General features: G+C 39.4%; 1 protein-coding gene across 2 annotated transcripts; it reads left to right on the forward strand.

Moving 5' to 3' along the window:
* The first annotated feature begins 451 nt into the window (after window positions 1-451).
* ATP2A2 (ATPase sarcoplasmic/endoplasmic reticulum Ca2+ transporting 2) lies at window positions 452-19,896 on the forward strand. Of its 2 annotated transcripts, XM_053472908.1 has the most exons (22): window positions 452-649; window positions 816-1,162; window positions 2,103-2,120; window positions 2,211-2,293; window positions 3,792-3,896; window positions 5,088-5,226; window positions 7,484-7,564; window positions 7,805-7,890; window positions 8,411-8,875; window positions 10,624-10,712; window positions 11,277-11,379; window positions 11,688-11,819; window positions 11,905-12,027; window positions 12,332-12,550; window positions 13,147-13,482; window positions 13,865-14,085; window positions 14,323-14,525; window positions 14,726-14,811; window positions 15,047-15,180; window positions 15,321-15,438; window positions 15,522-15,642; window positions 19,074-19,896. In XM_053472908.1, the coding sequence occupies exons 2-22, from the start codon at window positions 1,045-1,047 to the stop codon at window positions 19,085-19,087; spliced, it is 2,994 nt and encodes a 997-aa protein (XP_053328883.1). In that variant the 5' UTR covers window positions 452-649; window positions 816-1,044; the 3' UTR covers window positions 19,088-19,896. The 2 variants fall into 2 exon arrangements, with proteins under 2 accessions (XP_053328883.1, XP_053328875.1); XM_053472900.1 differs by lacking the exon at window positions 19,074-19,896 and having other exon boundaries at window positions 15,522-17,244.
* The last annotated feature ends 3,125 nt before the right edge of the window (window positions 19,897-23,021 follow it).

Here is a 23,021-nt window from a genome sequence, read left to right on the forward strand (position 1 = left end):
TGTTAGGAATTGTGAGCAAACTTTGCTTTGGAATATTTTTTAATAAAAGCCAAAGATTTGATTTCAAATCCAGAGAGTTTATAAAAATGTGAGCCTCCTTCATATATCTATTCACATCAAACACAGCCCGGAGGTAATCACAATGCACTAGAACACCAAATCGCGGGTCCAGGGTATCGCGAGAATAACCGGTCTGCAGGGCACCACAATAGAACCGCAGCGATAAAATGGATTTAAAGCTCTAAAGCCCCGCCCCCTTTCGGCCTCAGCTGAGCGCGGGATGAGCTCCCCCACTGGACGCAATGCGAGCTACGTCACCATGATCCGGGATCCTGCTGGAAAGAACAAGGCGTGGCCACGTGACGTACACTGCAGCCAATCAAATTCGTCCACATGCCGCGACCGTAAGGCTGGGACAGCCTCAGAATAAAATGCTATAACTGCTCGGCTTCGCTGCCACTAGGAGTAGGAGCTGCGTGCAAAGTTGTAGGGTGTTACGACGGTGGGGGGAAAAAAAGGAACGGGAGGCCGCAGCACCAAAACCGGAGGGAGGCCTGGAGGACATTAACTATCGCTTGCCGGGACGGTTTTCTTAGTGGTGCATCGCTAAATATACTTCGGAAGGAGGAGAGTAGACGAAGGTGCTGAGGTAAATCTCCTCTGAATAATACGCCGGTCGTGCCAGATAACGATCTATCGCAAGCGGAGGCTCCGCCAGTCCTACGAAGGCTCAAAATATTTATTTTCATATTTTCTCCCATCGGCACCAAATAAATCTTTTATTTTAGAGGGTTTTTTTGTCTTCCTTAATGAAGCCTACAGAGCATCCCTGAACAGAAGATCCTCTCCCGGAATACATCAGGGAGGTCGTGGACGGAAGACTCCCCACCTAGGCAATTGGCGGTGACATCCCGAGTTTACGCTCCCTGGGGCGGAGGCATTGTATGGAAAGCGAGCTGTGAAGACCCCTTGTTCGTCAGCTTATATTGTAGACGGGAGAGATCCGTGTACACGACGTGGGGGGGGGGCTGAACCGGTCCAGCCATGGAGAACGCGCACACCAAGACGGTGGAGGAAGTTTTGAATCACTTTAACGTGAATGAGAGCACGGGACTCGGCCTGGAGCAGGTCAAGAAGCAGAAGGAAAAATGGGGCCCTAATGGTACGTGAGGGGGTTAATCTACCGGGTCCGTGTGAGCGGGCATCTGCCGGTCAGTAGCATCACAGGCCGCTCACTGCGTCTCAGCTTGGCCTCTGCAGTGTGTGTAGCCTGAGGCACAGCTGCTTTAACGTAAATGGATCTATAGAAGAGGTCATTGAAAAGCAATAATCCGGTGTATCCGAATCGCCTTCATATTGTAGCTGCGCCTTATCAACGCTAGGGAAGAGCTAGTGTTGGCGTTTGTCTGTCGCTATACGATGTGGGCTAGGTGCGTGTGAATGGTGTTATTACTGCTAGTAATCGTTCACCTGTTCTACCGTAGAATAGATGGCATTGGCACACTTCCTGTGCGGCCTATCCTGTGTCTAGCCGGCATCTCCATGATGCTAGGATTAGAGAAGATGGCTGCCTGGATGCAACCTCGTGTTTTTTTTTTCTTTCCCTCCCACTGTGCAATAACCGGTTTCTCCACTTCCTTAACATCTGCGTTTCAAAATGATTTTAATCTTGGAGCGTTTATTATTTTTTAATCCATTGCACAATATTCAGCCTCTTCTTACTTGCACAATTCAGAGACTCTGGGAAATGGGTTTGATAGAGAATATAAATGGAAGCTTAAGCTTTTTACCTCGGAGGAGCTGTTTTTGGATATTATTTTCTGCTTTCGGCTGTCAGTGAAGAATCAGACTTTGGTTATATAGATATATATATTTTATATTCTATATTGGTATAGGCATAGTGCATTTTCTTTTATAATTAGGTTATTCTGTAGCTGCTTAGAATGGTGACTTGGCATGAAATGGAAAGTTTCTGTGCTATGATAACAAGGCTAATTACTGGCAAGAGGTGAGATTGTTTTATTATTTTTTTCATAATTTTAACTCTTTATTTTTTCTCCATCTCCACCTCTGTTCCTGGGGAAAATCCATTGTCCCAACAGAATTACCTGCAGAGGAAGGTAAGATTTTCCCTGACTGTCCAGAACTTTCCGTTTGTGTGAATAATAATTGCCTAAACCACTTGTGTTAAACCTGCTCTCTTTCTCCAGGAAAAACATTATGGGAGTTGGTGATTGAACAGTTTGAAGATTTATTAGTTAGAATTTTGCTTCTTGCTGCTTGTATATCATTTGTAAGTATTAAAATATTTCTCCTAAAATATTGGGGTACATGCTTCTCAAAGTATCTTGCTATCCTGAATTTGCATTGGCTGTTTAATTGCTGATCATTGATTGATTGACACACACACACACACACACACACACCATCATTCAATCAATAGCGTACTGTCCCTTTCTAGAACCTTCCTTATCTGCCTTTCTCTTAGGCTGTGTTTTAACGCACATTAATTGTCTGTGAAGGCTCTACTACTTATTTGTACATTTAAGTTAATTTTAGTTAAATGTCTCAGATGCGTTGTGTGGCAGAATGTTTGATGCCTCACTAAATTGGGTAAATGACCTTCAGTAATGATCTGTTCGTTAGTCCTGACAGAATGAAATAATATTGCATTGTGCTGATATCAATCTACTTGTATATAGAAAGCCCCTGGTAGTCTCAGTAGTTTGCTGTTGTACATTTAGATGAGATGAGGATGTCCTCTGCTGCTGTGTCATTACAGTATCTCTCTGAGCGGATACAATATTGCTTACTCAATGTAACATTCCATTGTTGGCTTCAGGGATAAGACCACGTTTTAGCCTGTGTGTTGTGTGTGTCAGTATCTGCCACGTCCAGGCATCAGGTGAAACTGCGCAAAACATCTGCCCAGGCCTTGCATGTATTTCAAACTATACAAAATTGTCTGTTTTATCAAGTCCCAGAGAGCAACTAAAAAGCCATGGATGTATTGAGAAGCCAAGCCAGAGAGCTGCCCAAATGAAATGTTCTTCGGTACCATAAATCCCATTATATACTGCATTAGGTCGGAATAGGGCTGGTTAAGAGGCCACATAGTGACTTTTGATGAATTGTAAAGACAGAATATATGCCACAAAATCCCTTGCAAATGAATACTGTGTAGAGACAGACTTGATGAATCCAGACAATCTGTCACAACATGTTATTACTTAACTGTACTGTCCTCAGTGAGTCAACGAGCAGGAACTTCATGTCACTGATTGCTTTGTGAATCCAGCAGAAGGAAGCTATTGATTGCCTTCCAAACACAGCAGTCCCATTGGACTTTGAATTAGAATTGTATCCCACAATGAAATACTAAATAAGGAATACGTGAGGCTCTTTATTGACTCTAATCCAGCGGTTCTCAACCTGTGGGTCGCGACCCCTTTGGGGGGTCGAACGACCCTTTCACAGGGGTCGCCTAAGACCATCGGGAAAACGCATATTTCACAATATATAATTACATAATTTTATGGTTGGGGGGGCACCACAACATGAGGAACTGTATTAAAGGGTCGCGGCATTAGGAAGGCTGAGAATCCGTTCTCTAAGGATCTTTCTAGAAGTCACCTGCTATAAATGTTTCTTTATATGTACTAGCTCTTGTATGTAGTCTGATTAGTGGATGCTAAGCAATGGTTGGGCAGGTAAGTGTTATGCGCAGAATGATTTTAGATTGTATGTATAAAGGCAGTTTTTATTTCATTGGCTCTCTTTTTTTATTGCAGGCCTTGGCGTGGTTTGAAGAAGGAGAGGAAACAATTACAGCCTTTGTGGAACCTTTTGTAATTTTACTTATATTGGTAGCAAATGCCATTGTGGGTGTGTGGCAGGTAAGCAAATATCTCGGGGGGAAATGGCAGTGTGTAGTATGGCGTTCCCGGAACTTATCATATCCATGATATTCTTTCGTCTGTAAGCATGGCTTGTGTGTTTATTTTTTGTGGCTTGTTAGTTTTTTTTTTTCAGTAACTGTTTTCCGTTTGGGTTGTTTCAAGTCTTTATGGGCATCTGAATTCAGTCTTTAGCTGTGCCACATTTCAATCAGATCTGGTAGCCTGCTATGGTTGCTGGTTTCAATTGAACTTACTATGGTAGTCATTTTTGTACGTCATCTATATATTCATTTGTCTGCCGCTTGAGCTAGATCACCCTTGATTCTTAGTTACCATGGTTGTTGACGTTAAGCAATAAGTTAATGTACACGGTCCTGAAGTATAAACTTGTGTTGTAACCTCCTTTTGCACAAAGGTTTTTCTTTTCTTGCTGTACTTTTGATTTGTTGCCAGCTAGCAATTCCTCTTGTTCAGGTTTATTAGTAATGCAGGTGTTGGATATCATACAGCAAGAACAGTAACTATATGTGAACGTTGCTTATTGGCCTGAATGCACTTTAGCTCACCTCTTCGTAAAATACCACTAATGTGATGTTTAAAGGCTTCTCGGACATTTTCTTCATTTTCACCCCCCCCAGACAGGGCTGACATTGATCTAGTGCTCCAAATTCTTTTCAGATCGTATTTTTGGCTGCTATTCAGACATATGTATTGTAATTAAAACTTAGAATCTAGTTTTTGAAAATTGGTGGTATCTTTACAGTACAGCTCATGAATGATACAAATAGGATGTCACTTACAGCAATGTGTAAGGAGACCACTTATTTAATTTTTTCATGTGACCTTTTTCTGTTTAAAATTTGTCCTTGGAAAACTGTTCTTATGAATCATTGATGCAACAAGGTTACCACAGCAGGTTTTGATTCTTTTTTCCATGGTTAATCATTTTCATTAAACCTAATAGTGATGCTGGTCACTACTTCTGTCAGATGGCATGCAGTGTTAAGTATTACGGTGCAATGACCTAATTGTACATGGCGTCAATTGAAAACACTGAATGTGTACCTTGGAGTGTAGCTTGGTAATGTGACACTAGTATTAGACTGTATGGGCTTTTGCACGTTTGGATGGGATGGGATTTGATCTATAAGATGCATTAGCATTTATATATATTTTTTTTTAACCCAGGAAAGAAATGCTGAAAATGCTATTGAAGCTCTTAAGGAGTATGAACCTGAAATGGGCAAAGTCTACCGACAGGACCGAAAGAGTGTACAAAGGATTAAAGCACGAGATCTTGTGCCTGGGGATATTGTTGAAGTGGCAGGTAAGCACGTTTTTTAAACTGTTAACGTTTTCTTTTCCTTTTTGCCCTTAATTATTTATTGGTCCAATCTGGTTTGTTATGCAGCAGAGAACTGCTGTTAATATTTCCCTCTGTTTCATTCTCGCACTGCTAATGGCTTAATGGGAGAGGCCTGGGTAACTTGAAGAAAGTATCTTCTGAGTCGTACAAGCCTTAGATCGTCTAACTCACTGGATGGGCAGTATTGATGTAGTTTATTCCTCTTAAAGGCCCAATTCCTGAGGCCCTCGCTTTCAGATTGTCACTAATCTAGTCACAAACTGGCTCCTTGGGGGAATTTTAATGTGTCCAGGGGTTCTTATACCTGTTTAACCCCAGAATTGTAAAACATATTTAAGAAAACAGATGCTAATAGGTTTATCTGCTTATCTCCATATTTTTGAGTATTGGGAATATTTAATGAGTTTGTGCGTATGGCATGTGGTGGGGGTAATATGGTAACTGAATTTGTGAGAACATTGTGTGAATGTACAGTGGCGTGATCACTTGGGAGCCAGTTTTGAGTGATTTAAGAAATCTGTGTGTGATGTGAAGAAATATGTCTAAGAGCACTGTGACATTTACAGACTTTAAATCTTTTTAGAAGATCTGCAGCACAGATTTATTGGGTGTCTCCCGTAGTCATGATGCAATGCTGATGTGACTGAAACACGCTGCTAATACCTTTATGGCGGGTATTGAGCGCTCTTTGCCATAGAATGTCTGAAGAGATGTCCATGTAGGGAAGTGGTGGAGCACCTCACACAAGGATGCATATCTCAAAGTGGAATTCTAGGCCTCATGCCAATGACATTTGTATGTCCACGTTAGTTTGTCTTTAGCTACACTGGTGAATGACTGTCACTGACCTATACTGATGTATGCATTTTTAGTGCTGGTGGGTATGGTTGTAGAACCTGTTTTTAACCCCTTGTGCCAGTTTAGTGAGCACAGAAAAGCTGAAAGTGGTATATCCTGGCTACAGTGCAAGCATGGTTTTGAAAGCATGACAGTGACAGTCTTCTGGAAAGCCAAGTACCTAGAGCAGCCATCTACAATTCTGTCGCCAGATAATAAAATGAATGTCTTGGATACATATAGGTCACTGATCAAACTCTGCATCTTTCCACCTTGGGATAGTCCGCATTCACAGGTTTGGGGATTTCTGCAGTGTAGGTGGAGGAGTCTTACCCTCAACTATTTGGCTACAGCCACAACATAGTAACAGCTTAACAAATGGCCTGCCAGACGTGGGAGAAGAGGTGGTTTGTGTTTTGGGCATGGACCCACCATGCACACAAATGTCTGTGTGGCTTGTATATTTATACAGACATTTTATTTTTTCATTGTATGCTCCAATCAGAAATATCTGGAAAGCTAACATATTGTTCAGTGTATCTTAGACCCTCTGACGTCACAAACCAATACTGTGGTTGGGTGCTACTCAGTAGCTGAGAGCCAGCTGATGTTGTATGTCTCAACGTGAACCAATTTACAACACATGGATTACATTGAAATAGTTTTCCCATTTTTGGCTTTGTTCATTGTTTAGCCGGCCCCCCTTGCTCTTCAAGGACACACTTACTAGCTTATCATGGAATATTGGTGCAAAAGGCAAATTAATCAGTCTGTGAATGAACCTCCGACAGTCTATTGCTTATAATTGCATAAGCTGCCCCTCTAGGGAAATAACGCACACGATTCCTGCCATAGAGAGCAGACTGCATTGTGTGGTTTGATTTGGCCACTTCTAAAACTGCTTGTCATTTTTTTTCTTGGAGCGAAACTAAAACTAAGAATTATTACTTTCTCTCCAGAAATATTAAGGGTTCATAGCTAAGGTTTTGTTTTTTTAATTATTTATTACTACTTTATTACAAGTGGCTCGCAATCAATTTATGATTATAACTCTTGTGAAACCCCGTTGGCTATATGGCAGATGAATCCTGTGCCACTATCAGGTATTTCGTTCAGTTTAGTAAACCTAGATATTTAATGCTCACTCATGAGCAGGGCTAACAAATCCCAGGAGCCAATTAGCCATAGCTGTATGTGACAGTATAGTGTGATTTCTTGTAACTATCTACATTTTAACCTTTATATATGTATGTGTATGTCGCAGTTGGTACATTCATGGATATACGTTGTTATGCAGTGCTCGGCATTACATTGCCTGGTGTTTGAGCACATCACATTTTGTCTAGTCTCGTTCTGTAACGCTGAATATTCTGGTTTCTAGTGGGTGACAAAGTTCCAGCTGACATTCGACTAACATCTATCAAATCAACAACTTTAAGAGTTGACCAGTCAATCCTTACAGGTATGTAAACTTTCTGCTTTAAATTAAATCAATTTCCACTGAAGCAGAAACGACTTTGTGCGTAATGCCCAGTCTAATGCTGGCGTTCAAATGGAAATCATTAGCAGTACTCTAGTGATTATAACGCTAATTTTCAGATGTACACGATGTGGTGTTTTACAGTGGCACAAGATGTTACTTTAGATGTAATGGAATACAACACCCGCTGAATTATACTAAAGTGTAATATTCTTTTATTAGGGGAGTCTGTCTCTGTTATTAAACACACTGACCCAGTCCCCGATCCTCGGGCTGTCAATCAGGACAAAAAGAATATGCTCTTTTCCGTAAGTATATGATTTGCTTCAAATTTATGCTGACGTTTTAGGATTCAAAATTAATATAAATGTATTTTCAATAAGGAACCCTACCGCGTTTTAATCTAACAATTTCTAGTTAGCATCCTTTTGCTTTGACTCATAGCATGTTGCAAAATAGGCCCAAAAGCTTCAATGAGATGTCAGCTGTCAACGAATCCATTCATTATACTAAACGTTTATTAAAGTGACCATTTTATTTTTTTAATTGCTTTTCTGAAGAGATCTGGTTCTAAAGGGACTATTTTACCTTAAGGAAGATGAGGTTTTGGCAGATGGTGAGACTGCTCCCCACACCCCAGCCTTATGGCTGCCAGAACCAATCCACATAGATTTATTTAGCATGCTAAGCTATAGAACGTAGAATTTCAAATAAACACAAGGTGGCTTTCTGATACAGTTAGGGTATTTTCCACACTGTGAATTTGGGTGACACATATATTGTGTACTCTTTTGAACTGGGTAATAAAGCTTTTCTTATTTCTTCCAGGGTACAAATATTGCTGCCGGTAAAGCTATTGGAGTTGTGGTAGCAACTGGCGTAAATACAGAGATCGGTAAAATACGAGACGAAATGGTAGCTACTGAGCAAGAAAGGACTCCTCTGCAGCAGAAACTTGACGAGTTTGGCGAGCAGCTTTCCAAAGTTATCTCTCTAATTTGTATTGCTGTTTGGATCATCAACATTGGACACTTCAATGATCCAGTCCATGGGGGGTCATGGATGCGAGGTGCCATTTACTACTTCAAGATTGCTGTTGCCCTTGCTGTTGCTGCCATACCTGAGGGGTTGCCTGCTGTCATCACCACATGTTTGGCTCTGGGAACCAGAAGAATGGCAAAGAAGAACGCAATTGTCAGAAGCCTACCGTCGGTTGAAACGCTGGGCTGCACCTCGGTCATCTGCTCTGATAAGACTGGCACTCTAACCACTAACCAGATGTCTGTCTGTAGGGTAAGAATCTTTATTGTAGCGAGTAATTCCTGGAAAACTGCCTGTGACTGGCGACTATCATTTCATAGGGATGTGTAATACAATCCAAGCTCGGGCCACTAGTGAAACTGCAAGCGGGCGTTCTGTGCGCTTCCTCTGAGCACGGCTTGCGCTGGTCCGTTGTTGTCTGTTTTGTCAGAAGATCGTTCGCTTCCTGGCATACATTCTTTTCTTAATATATATTGTCACCCCACTATTTAATTTAGAAAGCTCTATGCCTCTTCGATGGTCATTGCTAACATCACCGCTGCAAATTCATTGAATGATTAGAATAGTCTGGATGCTAAGGAGAAACATGTTGACATTCTAGAGAGCTTAAAGAAGAGCTACTGAAATGGTGAATGATTTGCAGGTTACTATTTTAGTATGTATGGCATGAAGGAAAGGTGTGACTGCTTATATACTTGGACTGAACAAGTTAGAACAAGAGACCATAATCTAATACTAGAGGGCCATAGGCTTACATGTAACCCAAGAAAGTTCTAATTCTCTGTATAGTAGAGAAGCGTCACCCTTCCGGCAGACGACGTAGAGGCTGATACAATGGGGGAATTTAAACGTGTATGGCCGGTGCGTAAAGCTATCCGGAATCTGCCGTGAGCCAAGGGCTGGTTGTGTCTCTACGTTGGGAGAAGAAGCAGGCAGAGTAGAAGTGCCAAACGCTTGTCTCTTGTCTTCTCTGTAGTTGTATGTTCTGCATTTCCTACCTGCCGTTTTTAGACTGCGCACCCGCGTGCCACAACTCTGCTTTCACATACATCTATGCAGCAGGAATTGCCTGCATTTCCAATGTCACCTTGAATATTTCACCCATGTAGCTGTTATTCTTCCAAACACGTTTTACTTTAATTATTCCGGAGCAGCCTGCGGTGCATTGTCTCGCTGTTAAATTGACCATTCATCCTTGGCTTGCTTTCCATCCCTCACTGCATTCTAAATATTGCGGGTGTTTTTTTTTTTTTTGTTTTTTTTTTTGGAGGATTTAACTTCACGTAATGCTTTTTATCTGGAGGGATAACTAATGACCAAAAAATAGATTGCAAGTCATCTTCATGCCATTCTGTATTTAGCCCGCACCAGAGCACAGTTTAAAAAGTGTCATGCATAAAGTAAATGTGCGCGGCTGTTGACCTAATGCATGCTTAAATAATTTGGTAGCCTTTTTACACATAATTAGGCATTCCAGAGCAGGCTACTTGCAATGCTGTTGCATAACCGCTGTAGGCAGACTGTCTTATATTCACACTTGTAAGGCAGCAAATTACTGACCCAATCACACAAATACCAAATGCATTTGATAAAACCCTGCAGAGTATCACAGTGTGCCCACTGAAATTGGGGGAAATTGAGGAGATGCACGATTAAGTAGCTGCCTAATCTTTCTATTACCTTAATGCTGTAGGTAATCTGCTTGGATTTGATCTGTTCATATAGCGTACGATTATCCTATTTACTAAGAACTCAAGTACCAGTCAAGTCTTCTGATGCAGCGTTCTATAGATTGGTTTCTTGATATGTTTTTAAAGTTCTGGTTTACTTACCTACACTCTGCATATATTCCTTTCTACGAGGAAGGAATGAGCTGCTAAAGAAAATAAAAAGCGATATAAATGTAGGAGCCCTGGCTACCATGATATCTAATCATGGAAAGCCGGGTTTGGCATGTTTGATGCCAGTGATCCTGACTGCATATGTGATTTCTCTTTCAGATGTTTGTTATAGATAGAGTGGAAGGAGACAGCTGCTCTCTCAATGAATTTTCTGTCACTGGATCTACTTATGCCCCCGTCGGAGAAGTGTATGTATATAATTTTTCATACTCTGGGTTTAAGGTAGTAACTGGTAGACTTGCTTGCCTCTTTAGATGTATTGAAGTGTTATGCTACCTATAATTAAAAACATATTTTAACATGTTATAATGGAATCCTTTCATGTTTTTTTAAAGACATGGCACTTAAAGTGGCTGTATGTCTGTAAAGGGTGCATTCTGTAAGAAAGCGGTCACTAGAAGCAGGACTCGGTGTCTTAGACTTGCAAACTAGTTAAACTTTTTAAAATTTTATTTTAAGCCCTGTATTTTTCGCCAGATCATAGTGCTAGCACATCTTGTAAATATTGGATGTGCCTTGAAACCCTATTGATGTCAGAAGGGATAATTGTTTGTGTGCTTGTCCTTGCAGGCATTGTGTGTACTCGCTGAGTAGTGCAGTATATAGTTTAATAGTGACATTTCTATCATGAGAAAGCACACTCCGTCTGTTCAGATACCAAATAATTGTATGTTTATCTTTCCTTTTCATTCTAGATTCTGTAGGTAACTGTTTTCTGTATTAAAAAACGTATTGCTTTGTTATCATAACAGGTTAAAAGATGACAAGCTTGTTAAATGCCACAAGTATGATGGCTTGGTAGAACTCGCTACAATCTGTGCGCTTTGCAACGATTCTTCTTTGGATTTTAATGAGGTTGGTACAACTCTGCTTTTTTTCTAAATGTTAAAATCAAATTTGCATTCTCACACCCATGCTCTAGGACAAGCTGATCCTTATCACCATAGCAACTAATGTTCCTGTTTGTTTGAGCATCCCATTCATTTCAAAAATACCTTTTTTTTTTTTTATTTTTTTTATGCATAGCCCACCATTACGTGAACCATTAATACCCCAGTCGTCAACTGTTGTATGCTACAAATTCTGCTTAACGCTATAATGTGCATTGAAATAGTTTTGTTTGCTTAAAATTTCAATTATATTAACTCATCTTCTCTTTATAGGCTAAGGGAGTTTATGAAAAAGTTGGAGAGGCTACAGAGACGGCACTTACCTGTCTGGTAGAAAAGATGAATGTCTTTGACACTGATCTGAAAGGACTTACCAGGATCGAACGGGCCAATGCCTGCAATTCTGTAAGTGCCGTATGTGTAGATAAAGCAGTGCAAAACCATGCATAATGTGCATGTATACATGTACCTAACATCTCATTTTTTGCAGGTCATAAAACAACTGATGAGGAAGGAATTTACTTTAGAGTTTTCCAGAGACAGGAAGTCCATGTCTGTGTATTGTACTCCAAACAAGCCAAGCCGCACTTCTATGAGCAAAATGTTTGTAAAAGTAAGTTAAATATCTAGTAGCTGCTGCACTAGTTGTGGATTCATTGTGATCGTTCGTGGTGGTGATTTTCTGTGCCAGTTTTGAAAAAGGTCTCTTATTACCACTTTAAAGGCCAATGTGCAGAGATCACTGTCTATAAGCAGCGGTTTCTTTTGGTCAGTAACCATAATTTTTTTTTTTTTTGTCACAACACTTCTTGTTGGTTTCTTTACTACATAGAAGCCTTTGCTTTGAAGCTGCTTGTGTGCTTTTTTGTGTTGTAGGCGGATAAGTAAGTTTTATCATGACATTTGTGATCTCACAGGGTGCTCCAGAAGGCTTGATCGACAGATGTACTCATGTTCGTGTTGGTAACACAAAAGTGCCTTTGACTCCTGGAGTGAAGCAGAAGGTTACGAGCGTGATCAGGGAATGGGGCTCTGGGAGGGACACTCTGCGTTGTTTGGCACTGGCGACTCATGACAACCCACCAAGAAAAGAAGATATGAACCTTGAGGAGTCTTCTAATTTCATTAATTATGAGGTATGGTTCCACTATATTCCTCCTTACTATTTAAACACCTCATGGTTTAGTTTGTGTAAAAAAATACTTCTGGTGCCAAGCTTACACTTGTATTGCCATAATAAATGAGTGCCCCAATCCGCAAGTACATTCCTCTAGTGACTATGGTGGTGAGGCCACCCAGCATTAGCAGGAGCTATACATTGTCTCTGCTTATTTATAGTGCACCTATAACACAGTACATGGTCCCTTTTCCCTCATATATTCAGGGCATTTTTGTCATTGATTCTCATGTCATATTGCTGAATGGGTTAACACATGATTCATCTTGTACTTGAACCTCTAATACACTACAACTAATGAACCATTCACAAAGTGCAGTAATTGCTAACATGATCGCATGTATGGGCTCATTAGTGAATTTAACTACGCCAGCCGCCCTTTTTGCTTAATAGAAATGGCCTTAATATAATTTTGTGAAACTTAATTTTTCCTACTAACAAAATCTGGATGTTGATATTGTGTTAAATGCAGCTGATCCATGCATTTGTATTTTCTCAAGGTGTATAAATCCTTTAACATGAACTCATGAGATTATTGTTCTGTCTCTTTCTTAGACCAATCTAACATTTGTTGGTTGTGTTGGAATGTTGGATCCCCCAAGAACAGAAGTGGCTGCCTCTGTGAGAATGTGCAGACAAGCCGGCATTAGAGTTATCATGATTACAGGTGATAACAAGGGAACTGCCGTTGCAATTTGCCGTCGCGTTGGTATCTTCCGTGAAGATGAAGACGTTTCTGATAAGGCTTATACTGGCCGTGAATTTGATGAGTTGTCTCTGGCTGCACAGAGAGAAGCCTGTATGAAGGCTCGCTGCTTTGCCCGGGTGGAACCTTCACATAAGTCAAAGATTGTAGAGTATCTACAATCATTCGATGAAATCACTGCCATGGTAAGTAGCAAATGGTGGGAGCTCCATTGCATTAGGTTTTTATTGCGTTGGGCTGTGTATAACCTTTAAAAGTTAGGCGTTATGATTACGTGTTGACCTAATCATGCTTGCGGTACCGTGTAGCTCTGTATTGGTAGAAATACTGGTTTCTAGGTGACTGATCAAATATCTTGTCAGATGTCTGATGTTGTGCTGTTTACACTGTAACTGTGTCAAAGCTATAATTGGGCGGTTAATTGACTGTTCAGCAATTAATCTTAAATGCATATTTAGGGTAATACTGGAATTGCAGGTGCACTTAAGAACAAACACCACGGATAACCATTTGACTTCCCAAAACAGGGAATATTTTAATTTTAAACCTAATATTTTTATTTTTCAGACTGGTGATGGTGTGAACGATGCACCGGCTCTTAAGAAGGCAGAGATTGGAATAGCAATGGGATCGGGTACTGCAGTTGCTAAAACCGCCTCAGAAATGGTCTTGGCTGACGATAACTTCTCTACCATTGTGGCTGCTGTTGAGGAAGGACGTGCTATTTACAACAACATGAAGCAGTTTATTCGATACCTCATTTCCTCAAATGTTGGGGAAGTTGTCTGGTATGGGTTTTTTTGTACATCAACATTTTTTTTGTTCTTTGGAAGACACACTTTTGTGTTACCTTTTGGAAATAGTTTTAATATAGGATATTTATTTACTGCTGCTTTTCAGTGTAGATAATCGCATCACTTGCATGCATTAACTATGCCACTTGTTTTTAAAGCATCTTTTTTTTTTTTTTTTTTCTCTCCCCCTGTTTGCATTATTTAACAATCTACGAATTCTTTTATTTCTAGTATTTTCTTGACTGCTGCTCTTGGTTTCCCTGAAGCATTGATACCTGTTCAACTTCTTTGGGTAAACTTGGTGACTGATGGCCTCCCAGCCACTGCATTGGGTTTTAATCCACCAGATCTGGACATCATGAACAAACCACCCCGCAACCCCAAGGAACCTTTAATTAGTGGCTGGCTTTTCTTTCGTTACCTTGCTATTGGATGTGAGTGGGAAATTTTTCTTTTTTGTAGATTTAAAATGTATATATTCTGAAATATGCTTTGATTACTAACCTGATTTGAATGAAGCACAGTGTTTTATCATTTTGTCTAGTTTGTGACAGTGGTTGTGTTAGAAGGTAAGCTTGTTTATGTGAATTTAAGTCCACCCGTGGGAGACTAATTTTTTTTTTTTTTTTTTTAGGTTATGTTGGTGCTGCTACAGTTGGTGCCGCTGCCTGGTGGTTCATTGCTGAAGAAGATGGACCAAAAGTCACATTCTACCAGCTTGTATGTTAATCATATTCTCTTTTACACAAATCAACACAGTTCATATATTTTAAGAGATTAGCAAATTCAGGAGAAATCCAGTTAAATGTTAAGATTCTACCTTTGCTGAACATGTATACATAGAGATGACATAATTTGATACAGTTTACTTACATCATATAATGCTAAATGTATCTTCTGCATGTAAACACAGAACACTTTCCTTTTAATTAAAGCAGCATATCTTTCCCCCCAGAGTCATTTTCTTCAATGCAAAGAAGACAATCCAGAATTTGAAGGTGTTCAGTGTTCAGTCTTCGAGTCTCCTTATCCTATGACAATGGCACTGTCTGTTCTTGTTACCATAGAAATGTGCAATGCCCTCAACAGGTGAGTGATATGAATAAACAACTTTTTTTTATTTATTTTTTAATCCCCCCTCCAGGTTTCCAGTAATGTTTTTTTTATGTACAGTTTTTATTTTCAGAGACTGGCTGATAAGTATTCTAATGTTTTTTCTTCTACTTAAGCTTGTCTGAAAACCAGTCATTGCTGAGGATGCCACCTTGGGAGAATGTGTGGTTGTTGGGCTCAATCTGCTTGTCGATGTCGCTTCATTTCCTCATCCTTTATGTAGAACCATTACCGGTATGTTGATTTTATTGTGATAAGTTACAGAATAATATAGTACATTGTTATACCACCAAACTAATGCAATTCTTTTTCTTTAGCTCATCTTCCAGATTACACCGTTGAACTTGACTCAGTGGCTGATGGTGCTGAAGATCTCATTACCAGTTATACTTCTGGACGAGGCACTTAAATTTGTTGCCCGTAACTACTTGGAACCTGGTAAAGAGTGTGAAAAGCCTGAAGCCAAACCGTGCTCTTTTTCCGCATGCACTGAGGGCATCTCTTGGCCGTTTGTGTTCATCACTTTACCTTTGGTTATCTGGCTTTACAGCACAGACACTAACATAACTGAAATGTTCTGGTCTTGACTGACAGTTTGACAGAATGGAAATGTCTAACTTAACCAATTCATTTTTATACATTTTTTTTTTTTAAGCAACTGTCTATTTCTGCTGAATTTTCACATGAACATAGTGCTGGTGAAGGCAAGATTTAGTTTCCTTACTAGATCTTACTTTGCTCTCCAAAGCCCTCCTCCTTAGAGGGTCTCCCTTTTTTGGTTTTTACACTTGCTGTTCATTGACATGTTCAGAGAACTAACACTATTTTATGCGTTTTTTTTTCTTTGTAGATGGGAAAAAGCATGTACAGTGTTCTGTTTCATAATCTTCGTTATTGGTTAATAAAAATAAATTAAAAAGGAAGCAAAAAGGAAATAACACTGATCCAATGGACATTATCTGCAGAAAAATGTCAGCAGAATTAGGGAATGTGTGATTTAATTTTTTTTAAACTAAAGCATGGTTTAAACTGTCTTTGCATGGTCGTCGGTTTAATTTGATGTCATGTCTGTCAAGTGGTCTGTTTTTTTAGCCATAAGCCAGTTTTTTATTTCTGCACTAAGCAGAGCACTGCTACCTCAGTCAGTATTTTTTGTTTTCTACATTCTCATTTCACTGTTTATTTACTTTTTCTGTTTACACCATACTCTGTAAGAGGTAAGCCTATTCCTGCTTGTGCAGAATATATATACATATATATATATTGTGCAGGATATGTATGTGTGTATATATAGATCACAATTTCAAAATTCAAACATGGTTTCCCCTCCCGTAGATTTTTAAGGTTATTTATTTGTGTGATGTATTTTATTCGTTCAACACATTTCCTTTTTTTTTGGCATGGGGGGGAGAGATTGGGCTTTATTGCCAGTGTTGCCCATATCAGGGACTATACTTCACAACTTAGACAAAAATAAACCTTTTAATGGACAGAGAACATTTGATGTCTTGGTTTTTAACAACTTCTTTCTCACCGAAGTTTCTTCAGTTTGAGTTTGTTTTTCTTGTGTACATTTGAGCATTTGCATGATCAAAAAAGGAAACCTGCACTGCAAGGTTAAAGGCTGGATGATATAACCGATCACACATAACCATTGTTTTTATTAGTTTATTATTGCAAGTTATCCCAGTGACCTGTATTAACCAGAGATAGGGACGTAACTTGAGTGTGCATCTTTTTTTTGTAAAATCTGTAAATAACACATGACCAAATGAACATATTGTATAGAACTATTTTTTATTTAAGTGACACTAACAATTATACTGTTACTGATAGAGCATGTTTCTGGGTTGATATACTCGACCATCGTTGTCATTAACCGTCCTTACTGTGGTGTTTTTCTCCAAATGCCTTCCAACCCGTCATAAATTAAAGTGAGTATCCGTTGCCTTTGAAGCACTCCATCATAGCCAGTTCATGTAGTGATGCAAGAAATTACAGTTTGTATTATGTCTTAAGAATAAATGGTTAAGTTTTCCATCTTGCGCTGAGTTTGTCATGCCCTTTAGTTTCATGCAAGAACATTTTGAGGCAATCCAGACAACCGTTTCTTAAAGAAATTAAAATCTTTATGCATTGTTGGGCTTTAATGTACTTGATGGTATAAAGACCAACATCTTGCAATAGACATTTAGACCTGATTACACAATTTTTTTTTATTTTTTTTTTAACCACAAACCATATGATGTGTTGAAGATTTGGGGTGATTCTGCACTCATGAATCACTCCATGAGGTTGGGGGGGGCAGCAAACTGGTAAGATAAAGGAGACACTTGGCTATAATATGCTTTAAAGTGGCTGGGCTGTCTCTTTTTAAATATAACCTTTTACAGTGTGCTAAATGTTACTCATAGTTTTTATAGAAGTGGCTTTTGCAACATTTTTGGCAGATCTTACCACACTTTGAATTGCTTTGGGACTCAATATAGTTGGAGCTGAACATCGGCTAAAACCGACATTGCCAGCTATCCCATTCTCCTCTAAACTTGGAACAGAATGTAGTGTCAGTCAAGTGCAAGTCTAAGCGTCAGCTCTGCAGCACCACGAGAATCTATAGTGTAATAGTTATTTGCACAGATTACTAAGAAACAGAGTATACAAGTATAAACTTATTGAAACGCACTGCGATTTTAACTTTTTAAAACTCAAATACTACTGGGGTAGTAAGGTGAGTAAGAAGGTGACCACTGTCGCTCTGCAAACGAAGGTCTGGGTAAAGGAGCAGTTTGTTCCACCATTTAATGTGTAAGGGCGTAGACTTAAAAAGAGGACATACATTCACATTTTGCAATCACTTCTGTGAGATAAGAGGCTGCATCAGGCCAGAAGCATCATGTTTTGGAAGATAATGGCTGCTTTGAGCAGGTTCTGGTGCCTCCTTGGAAGTTTTTAACTAAAGGTCAACGTTGTGGCACACGGTTTGTATACAGCTTATACGGTTTAGTCATTTGAAACCGATAAGTAAAAAGAAAATTCTGGCAGGATGCCTACATATAAATAAATAGGGTATTGCTGGTTTTATAATAGATTATTAATAGCTCATTGTAAACTGTCGCACTTCACTATTCTATCATCTACTGTGCAGTATCGGTATGTTGAACCCTAAGATGCCTCATGATCACTGCTGTGCTTAAACCTCAATCCGCCTTCACTTTGTTTGACTCCATTAATGGTTAACACATCACAGTCACTATAATAATGAAAAATAACTCACTATTTTATCTAAATACACCGACTAATAGGATTGTGCGCACTGATTTTATGAACTGTTCACGTGTGTTCTGCAAAGTGTATGTAATTGCAGGTCTAATAATTAAAGTAAACCTTGCGGGAGAAAGAAATGATCGTGATAAATCTCTGCCGTTTAAATGTTTATTTTTGGGGGTGAAGAAAAGAGGCACCTGATGAAACAAATTCCCTTTTTTAATTTTTGGCCCAATGGAGAGAAGTTTTCTTTAAACATATTTCAGATGCTAAGCTTAGTACCCCTTGAGTGTGCCTGTCTGTGCCAATTATTATCAATTGGTTTAATGCATATTGGCTGGTTTATATATATAATATATATATATATATATATATATTTAATTCGTATACCTCTATCCCATTATCGAGTTTAACATCCCGTTATTAAAGCAGGCTTTTCAAGGCCGTGCAGAATTTCAGTTTTGTAGTCGTTTAGATTGGACAGCTTTAGGACTATATGAATGCTATGCAATTAGTCTGTTTAGGTCCATTTTCTACTATTTGCAAGTTTGGCATTTCCCCAGAATGCTTTTTTCTGATGCCCTGTTTCTTCTTTCCTTTTACAGAACAACTGGAGTAATCCCCTTAAATAATTTTGCAGAAATGTAAGGTTGCTCTGTTGCGTGCATGTGTGTGTGTTACCTAGAAAGTTACCTAATAAAAGTTCTTAAGAAAAGCCCTTTGCATGTGCTTAAAAAAAAAGTTATATATCAGCAAAAAAAAAGTCAAGACAGCAGTTGGAAGCTTCCTACGAGGAATACATTTCGCTGTGCAGAGAAAACGCAATATTTATCCTTTTAAATCGTTAATCCTTTTGTTGCTGGAAGGAAAACTTGCATCCCATCCAGTACTTGGTCCCTCTAGCATCAGATGGCGTAAGCTTAAGCAGTGTAGCCAAGTTTCCATGTTTCCCGCCATGTAATATGTCATTAGTTCATGTACAATGTCACTGTAGTGCATGCTTTAAGTTGTAAGTAGCCAAATGTCTGTATTGTATCATTTCCATTATAAACAGCTATGTACAATATGCACTTCTATTTATACTGTATATTCATTGAAAAACGCCGCAGATGTCCGAGTGTTGTAAACCTCCAGTTCACCATTTCAAAAGCTGTTTATTTTTTTTTTCATTGTGCAAAGGTCATTTTGCACTGTGATAATGTAACTTATAAATTATAAAGTGTTTATAAAAGATTTTGGTGCAATACAAATAGTGATGCTTTTGGGGGAAAAAAGTCAATTTATTGCAAAAGCATGTATGGGGTTTTTTTTTTGTTTTTGAATAATTGTAAATAAGTCCAGTTTTATTCAATGCTGGCATAAGCATTGTACAGACATCATGGTTTGAGGTAAATAAAAGTCTGTTCTACCATGGACTCTGTTAACGCAGATGGTGTGGTTTTATGCTGTTTACATTTTATCGTTATTGAATGCTTCCTTCTATTATTGCGTCATAGCGTCCTATCGAGACTTGGTTCTTATATGTTCTTGCCGGATTTATCCTTCTATTCACCCAAGAAAAACCTTTGTGAAATGTTGAGACAAACTCAGAAGGCCGTTTATTAGTATGGAGGTGATTCTGTCACCTTCTTGGGATTTGCCATACCCTTGTTCGACCCAAATTTCTGTTATGAGTAAAATATATATAACAATCTTAACAATTTATAAACTTAACAGCTACTGTAGAAGAGATCAAAACATATCCATTTACTTTTCTCATTTAGACTGTTTGCCACCCTTGGCCTTTACAGGGAAAGCGAGTGATTTGTCCTGTACTGTTAAAGATCCCATTATAATTGGGGGCCAAGTACAACCCTTTAGACAGCCCCTCCTGCAGGCCTGCCCTATCTCGCAGTAAGCAAACAAAGAAAAGGAATCCCAGCACTCCAAACAGCTTCCAGTCTCTAGGACCCTTTATTAAGCGAGAGCAAACAAAAGCAACGTTTCGGCCAAACAGGGCCTTTGTCAAAGAGGGTGCTTCAAGAGGGTTTATGCTGTCCCTTTTTTCCTGCTAGCACCCAGCTTCCTGCGAGTTGAGTGCAGAACCATTTTTTCTTTTTTTTTTACTATCTTGCAGTAAGGTCACAAGGCCTCAGTCTGCAGAAAGAGTCCCTCTGGGCCCCAAAGCCTGCTAGGGCCCAATCCTGGCCATTAACAGACTGTAAGGCAAATAAAGGGGGTCCCCATGCTTGGCTGGGCACCATCCATGGGTACTGGTTGTGCCCCCTCTGATGATGGCGCTGTATCCACAAGACTAAGCTTTTAACCAGGTCCCACTTTACCTAATGTACTGGTTTGTCTTTTCCAGTCTCGTCAATTCCCTTCAATACATGTATTGTAAGAAGCGCCGTGTAATTTTTTGTGCACTATATAAATAAAAGATGATAAATATGCTGTCAAAATATCATTCCTTGTACTGTTAAATGCACAAGCCCTCACCAAATGTGGCTCATTCGTATTTTTATTGGACTTATACCAAAGGTGGGTGTATCCTAATTGGACATTTTGAACCTACCAAGCATTGGTATATCGGTCACTCTGAGGGGGAGTCTATGGTTCTTTCTGGTAGCACTAGGCTTTAACTAAGCTTTGTCATAGGATCTTTAAGATTTCTGTGAGTGGGAAGGGTATACAGGGTTATATGATCATAAAGGACATCTGGACATATTTTTTTTCTTTGTACATACAATCTGTGGGATGCTGCTCCATATGGCTTTTTATACCAGGATTGACTCCAACATGTTTCAGTATTTTCTTCATTTTTGTCTCTTCAAGCAAGGACATTGTGTCCCTACGTATAACATTTCAGTTGATTATCTTCCATTATACTGAATACCAAATAAGATGCTCTTAACTGTGCTGTACAACAGATGTTTAGAACTTAATGGATCGGAAAAAGATGGTTGCTTCGTCAGACTGACCCAGCTCATGCAATCGTCTCTCGTAATATATTTCCCTTAGACTCAGGGTGACACCTAAACGTAATACAGAATGCACGGTGTGTCAAATGCAGGTAACATTTTCTTTTGTAATGGGTTTAATGGGTAAAACCAGTTACGCTTAAGTTGAACTATTATTCATGTGTATTTCCCCAGAAAAAAAACCCTAGGAGCTAAAGATAGGTATTTTTGCCATATGTCTCATGGGAGCTGTGAAGAATACAATTTTGTCTGCCGTGTAATTAAATATGAGTAAGGTCTAATAGGCTAGCCTACAAAATGTCTGCTTCGGTGTCTGTTCAACTGTTATTGTAAGTTACATTCCAAGGAATCATTAATGCATTCTTTCAAATGGAACAGAGATTTGTTGTTGTGACCTGTAATACATTTTCCAAATCCTATAGCTTAAAAAAAAGTTAAGTGAAAGATGTACAAAAAGGGTTTCGCTATGAAATACACAAACTTCTACAACTGTGTCCTTTATTGGTTTGGTTCCATTTGTTTGAGACAACAATGTACATGATTATGACATTAACACTGACAGATGCAATGGATTTCACAAGTTTAGTTTTTAAGGGACTATACAGTCTCTTGCAAAAGTACTTACCGCCCCCCCTTTGGCAATTTTCCTATTTTGTTGTGTTACAACCTGAAATTAAAATGAATTTGTTGGGGGTTTGTATCGTTTGATTTACACAACACGCCTACCACTTTGAAGATGCAAAATATTTTTTTTATTGGGAAACAGGAAGAAAAAAAAAAACTTGAGTGTGCATAATTATTTACCTCCCCAAAGTCAATACTTTGTAGAACCACCTTTTGTAGCAATTACAGCAGCAAGTCTCTTTAAGGCAAACCTCCCCCAGCTCCTTCAAGTTGGATGGGTTCCACTAGTGTACAGCAATCGTCATGCCACAGATTGGGGCTTTGACTAGGCCATTTCAAGACATTGAAATTTTTCCCTTTAAACCACTCGAGTGTTGCTTTAGCAGTATGCTTAGGGTCATTGTCCTGCTGGAAGGTGAACCTCTGTCCCAGTCTCTGGAAGACTGAAACAGGTTTCCCTCAAGAATTTCCCTGTATTTAGTGCTATCCATCATTCCTTCGATCCTGACCAGTTTCTTCAGTCCCTGCTGATGAAAAACAGACCCGCAGCATGATGTTGCCCCCACCATGCCTGGTTCTTGGTGTGATGAGGTGTTGGGTTTGCGTCAGATATCCCAACGTTTCCCTTGATGGCCAAAAAGCTCAATTTCAGTCTCATTTGACCAGAGTACCTTCTTCCATCTATTTGGGGAATCTCCCACATGCTTTTTGGCGAACAGCAAACAAGTTTGCCTATTTTATTCTTTTTGCAATGGCTTTTTTCTGGCCACTCTTTCATAAAGCCCAGCTCAGTGGAATGTACGGCTAAAAGTGGCCCTGTGGACAGGTACTCCAATCTCCGCTGTGAAACTTTGCAACTCCTTCAGTTATATTTGGTCTCTTTGTTGCCTCTCTGATTAATGCCCTCCTTACCTGGTCCGTGAGTTTTAGGGGGTTGCCCTCTCTTGGTAGGTTTATTGTGGTGCCATA

The sequence above is a fragment of the Spea bombifrons genome, chromosome 1, assembly GCF_027358695.1.
Source record: "Spea bombifrons isolate aSpeBom1 chromosome 1, aSpeBom1.2.pri, whole genome shotgun sequence".
Taxonomy (NCBI): domain Eukaryota; kingdom Metazoa; phylum Chordata; class Amphibia; order Anura; family Pelobatidae; genus Spea; species Spea bombifrons.

Bases quoted from the DNA above. Each gene is read 5' to 3' on its own strand.
- ATP2A2 (XM_053472900.1), top strand. From the start codon at position 1,045: ATGGAGAACGCGCACACCAAGACGGTGGAGGAAGTTTTGAATCACTTT. The intron at 14,086-14,322 runs GTATGGGTTTTT...TTTTATTTCTAG, and splicing joins AATGTTGGGGAAGTTGTCTG to TATTTTCTTGACTGCTGCTC. The intron at 14,812-15,046 runs GTATGTTAATCA...CTTTCCCCCCAG, and splicing joins AAGTCACATTCTACCAGCTT to AGTCATTTTCTTCAATGCAA.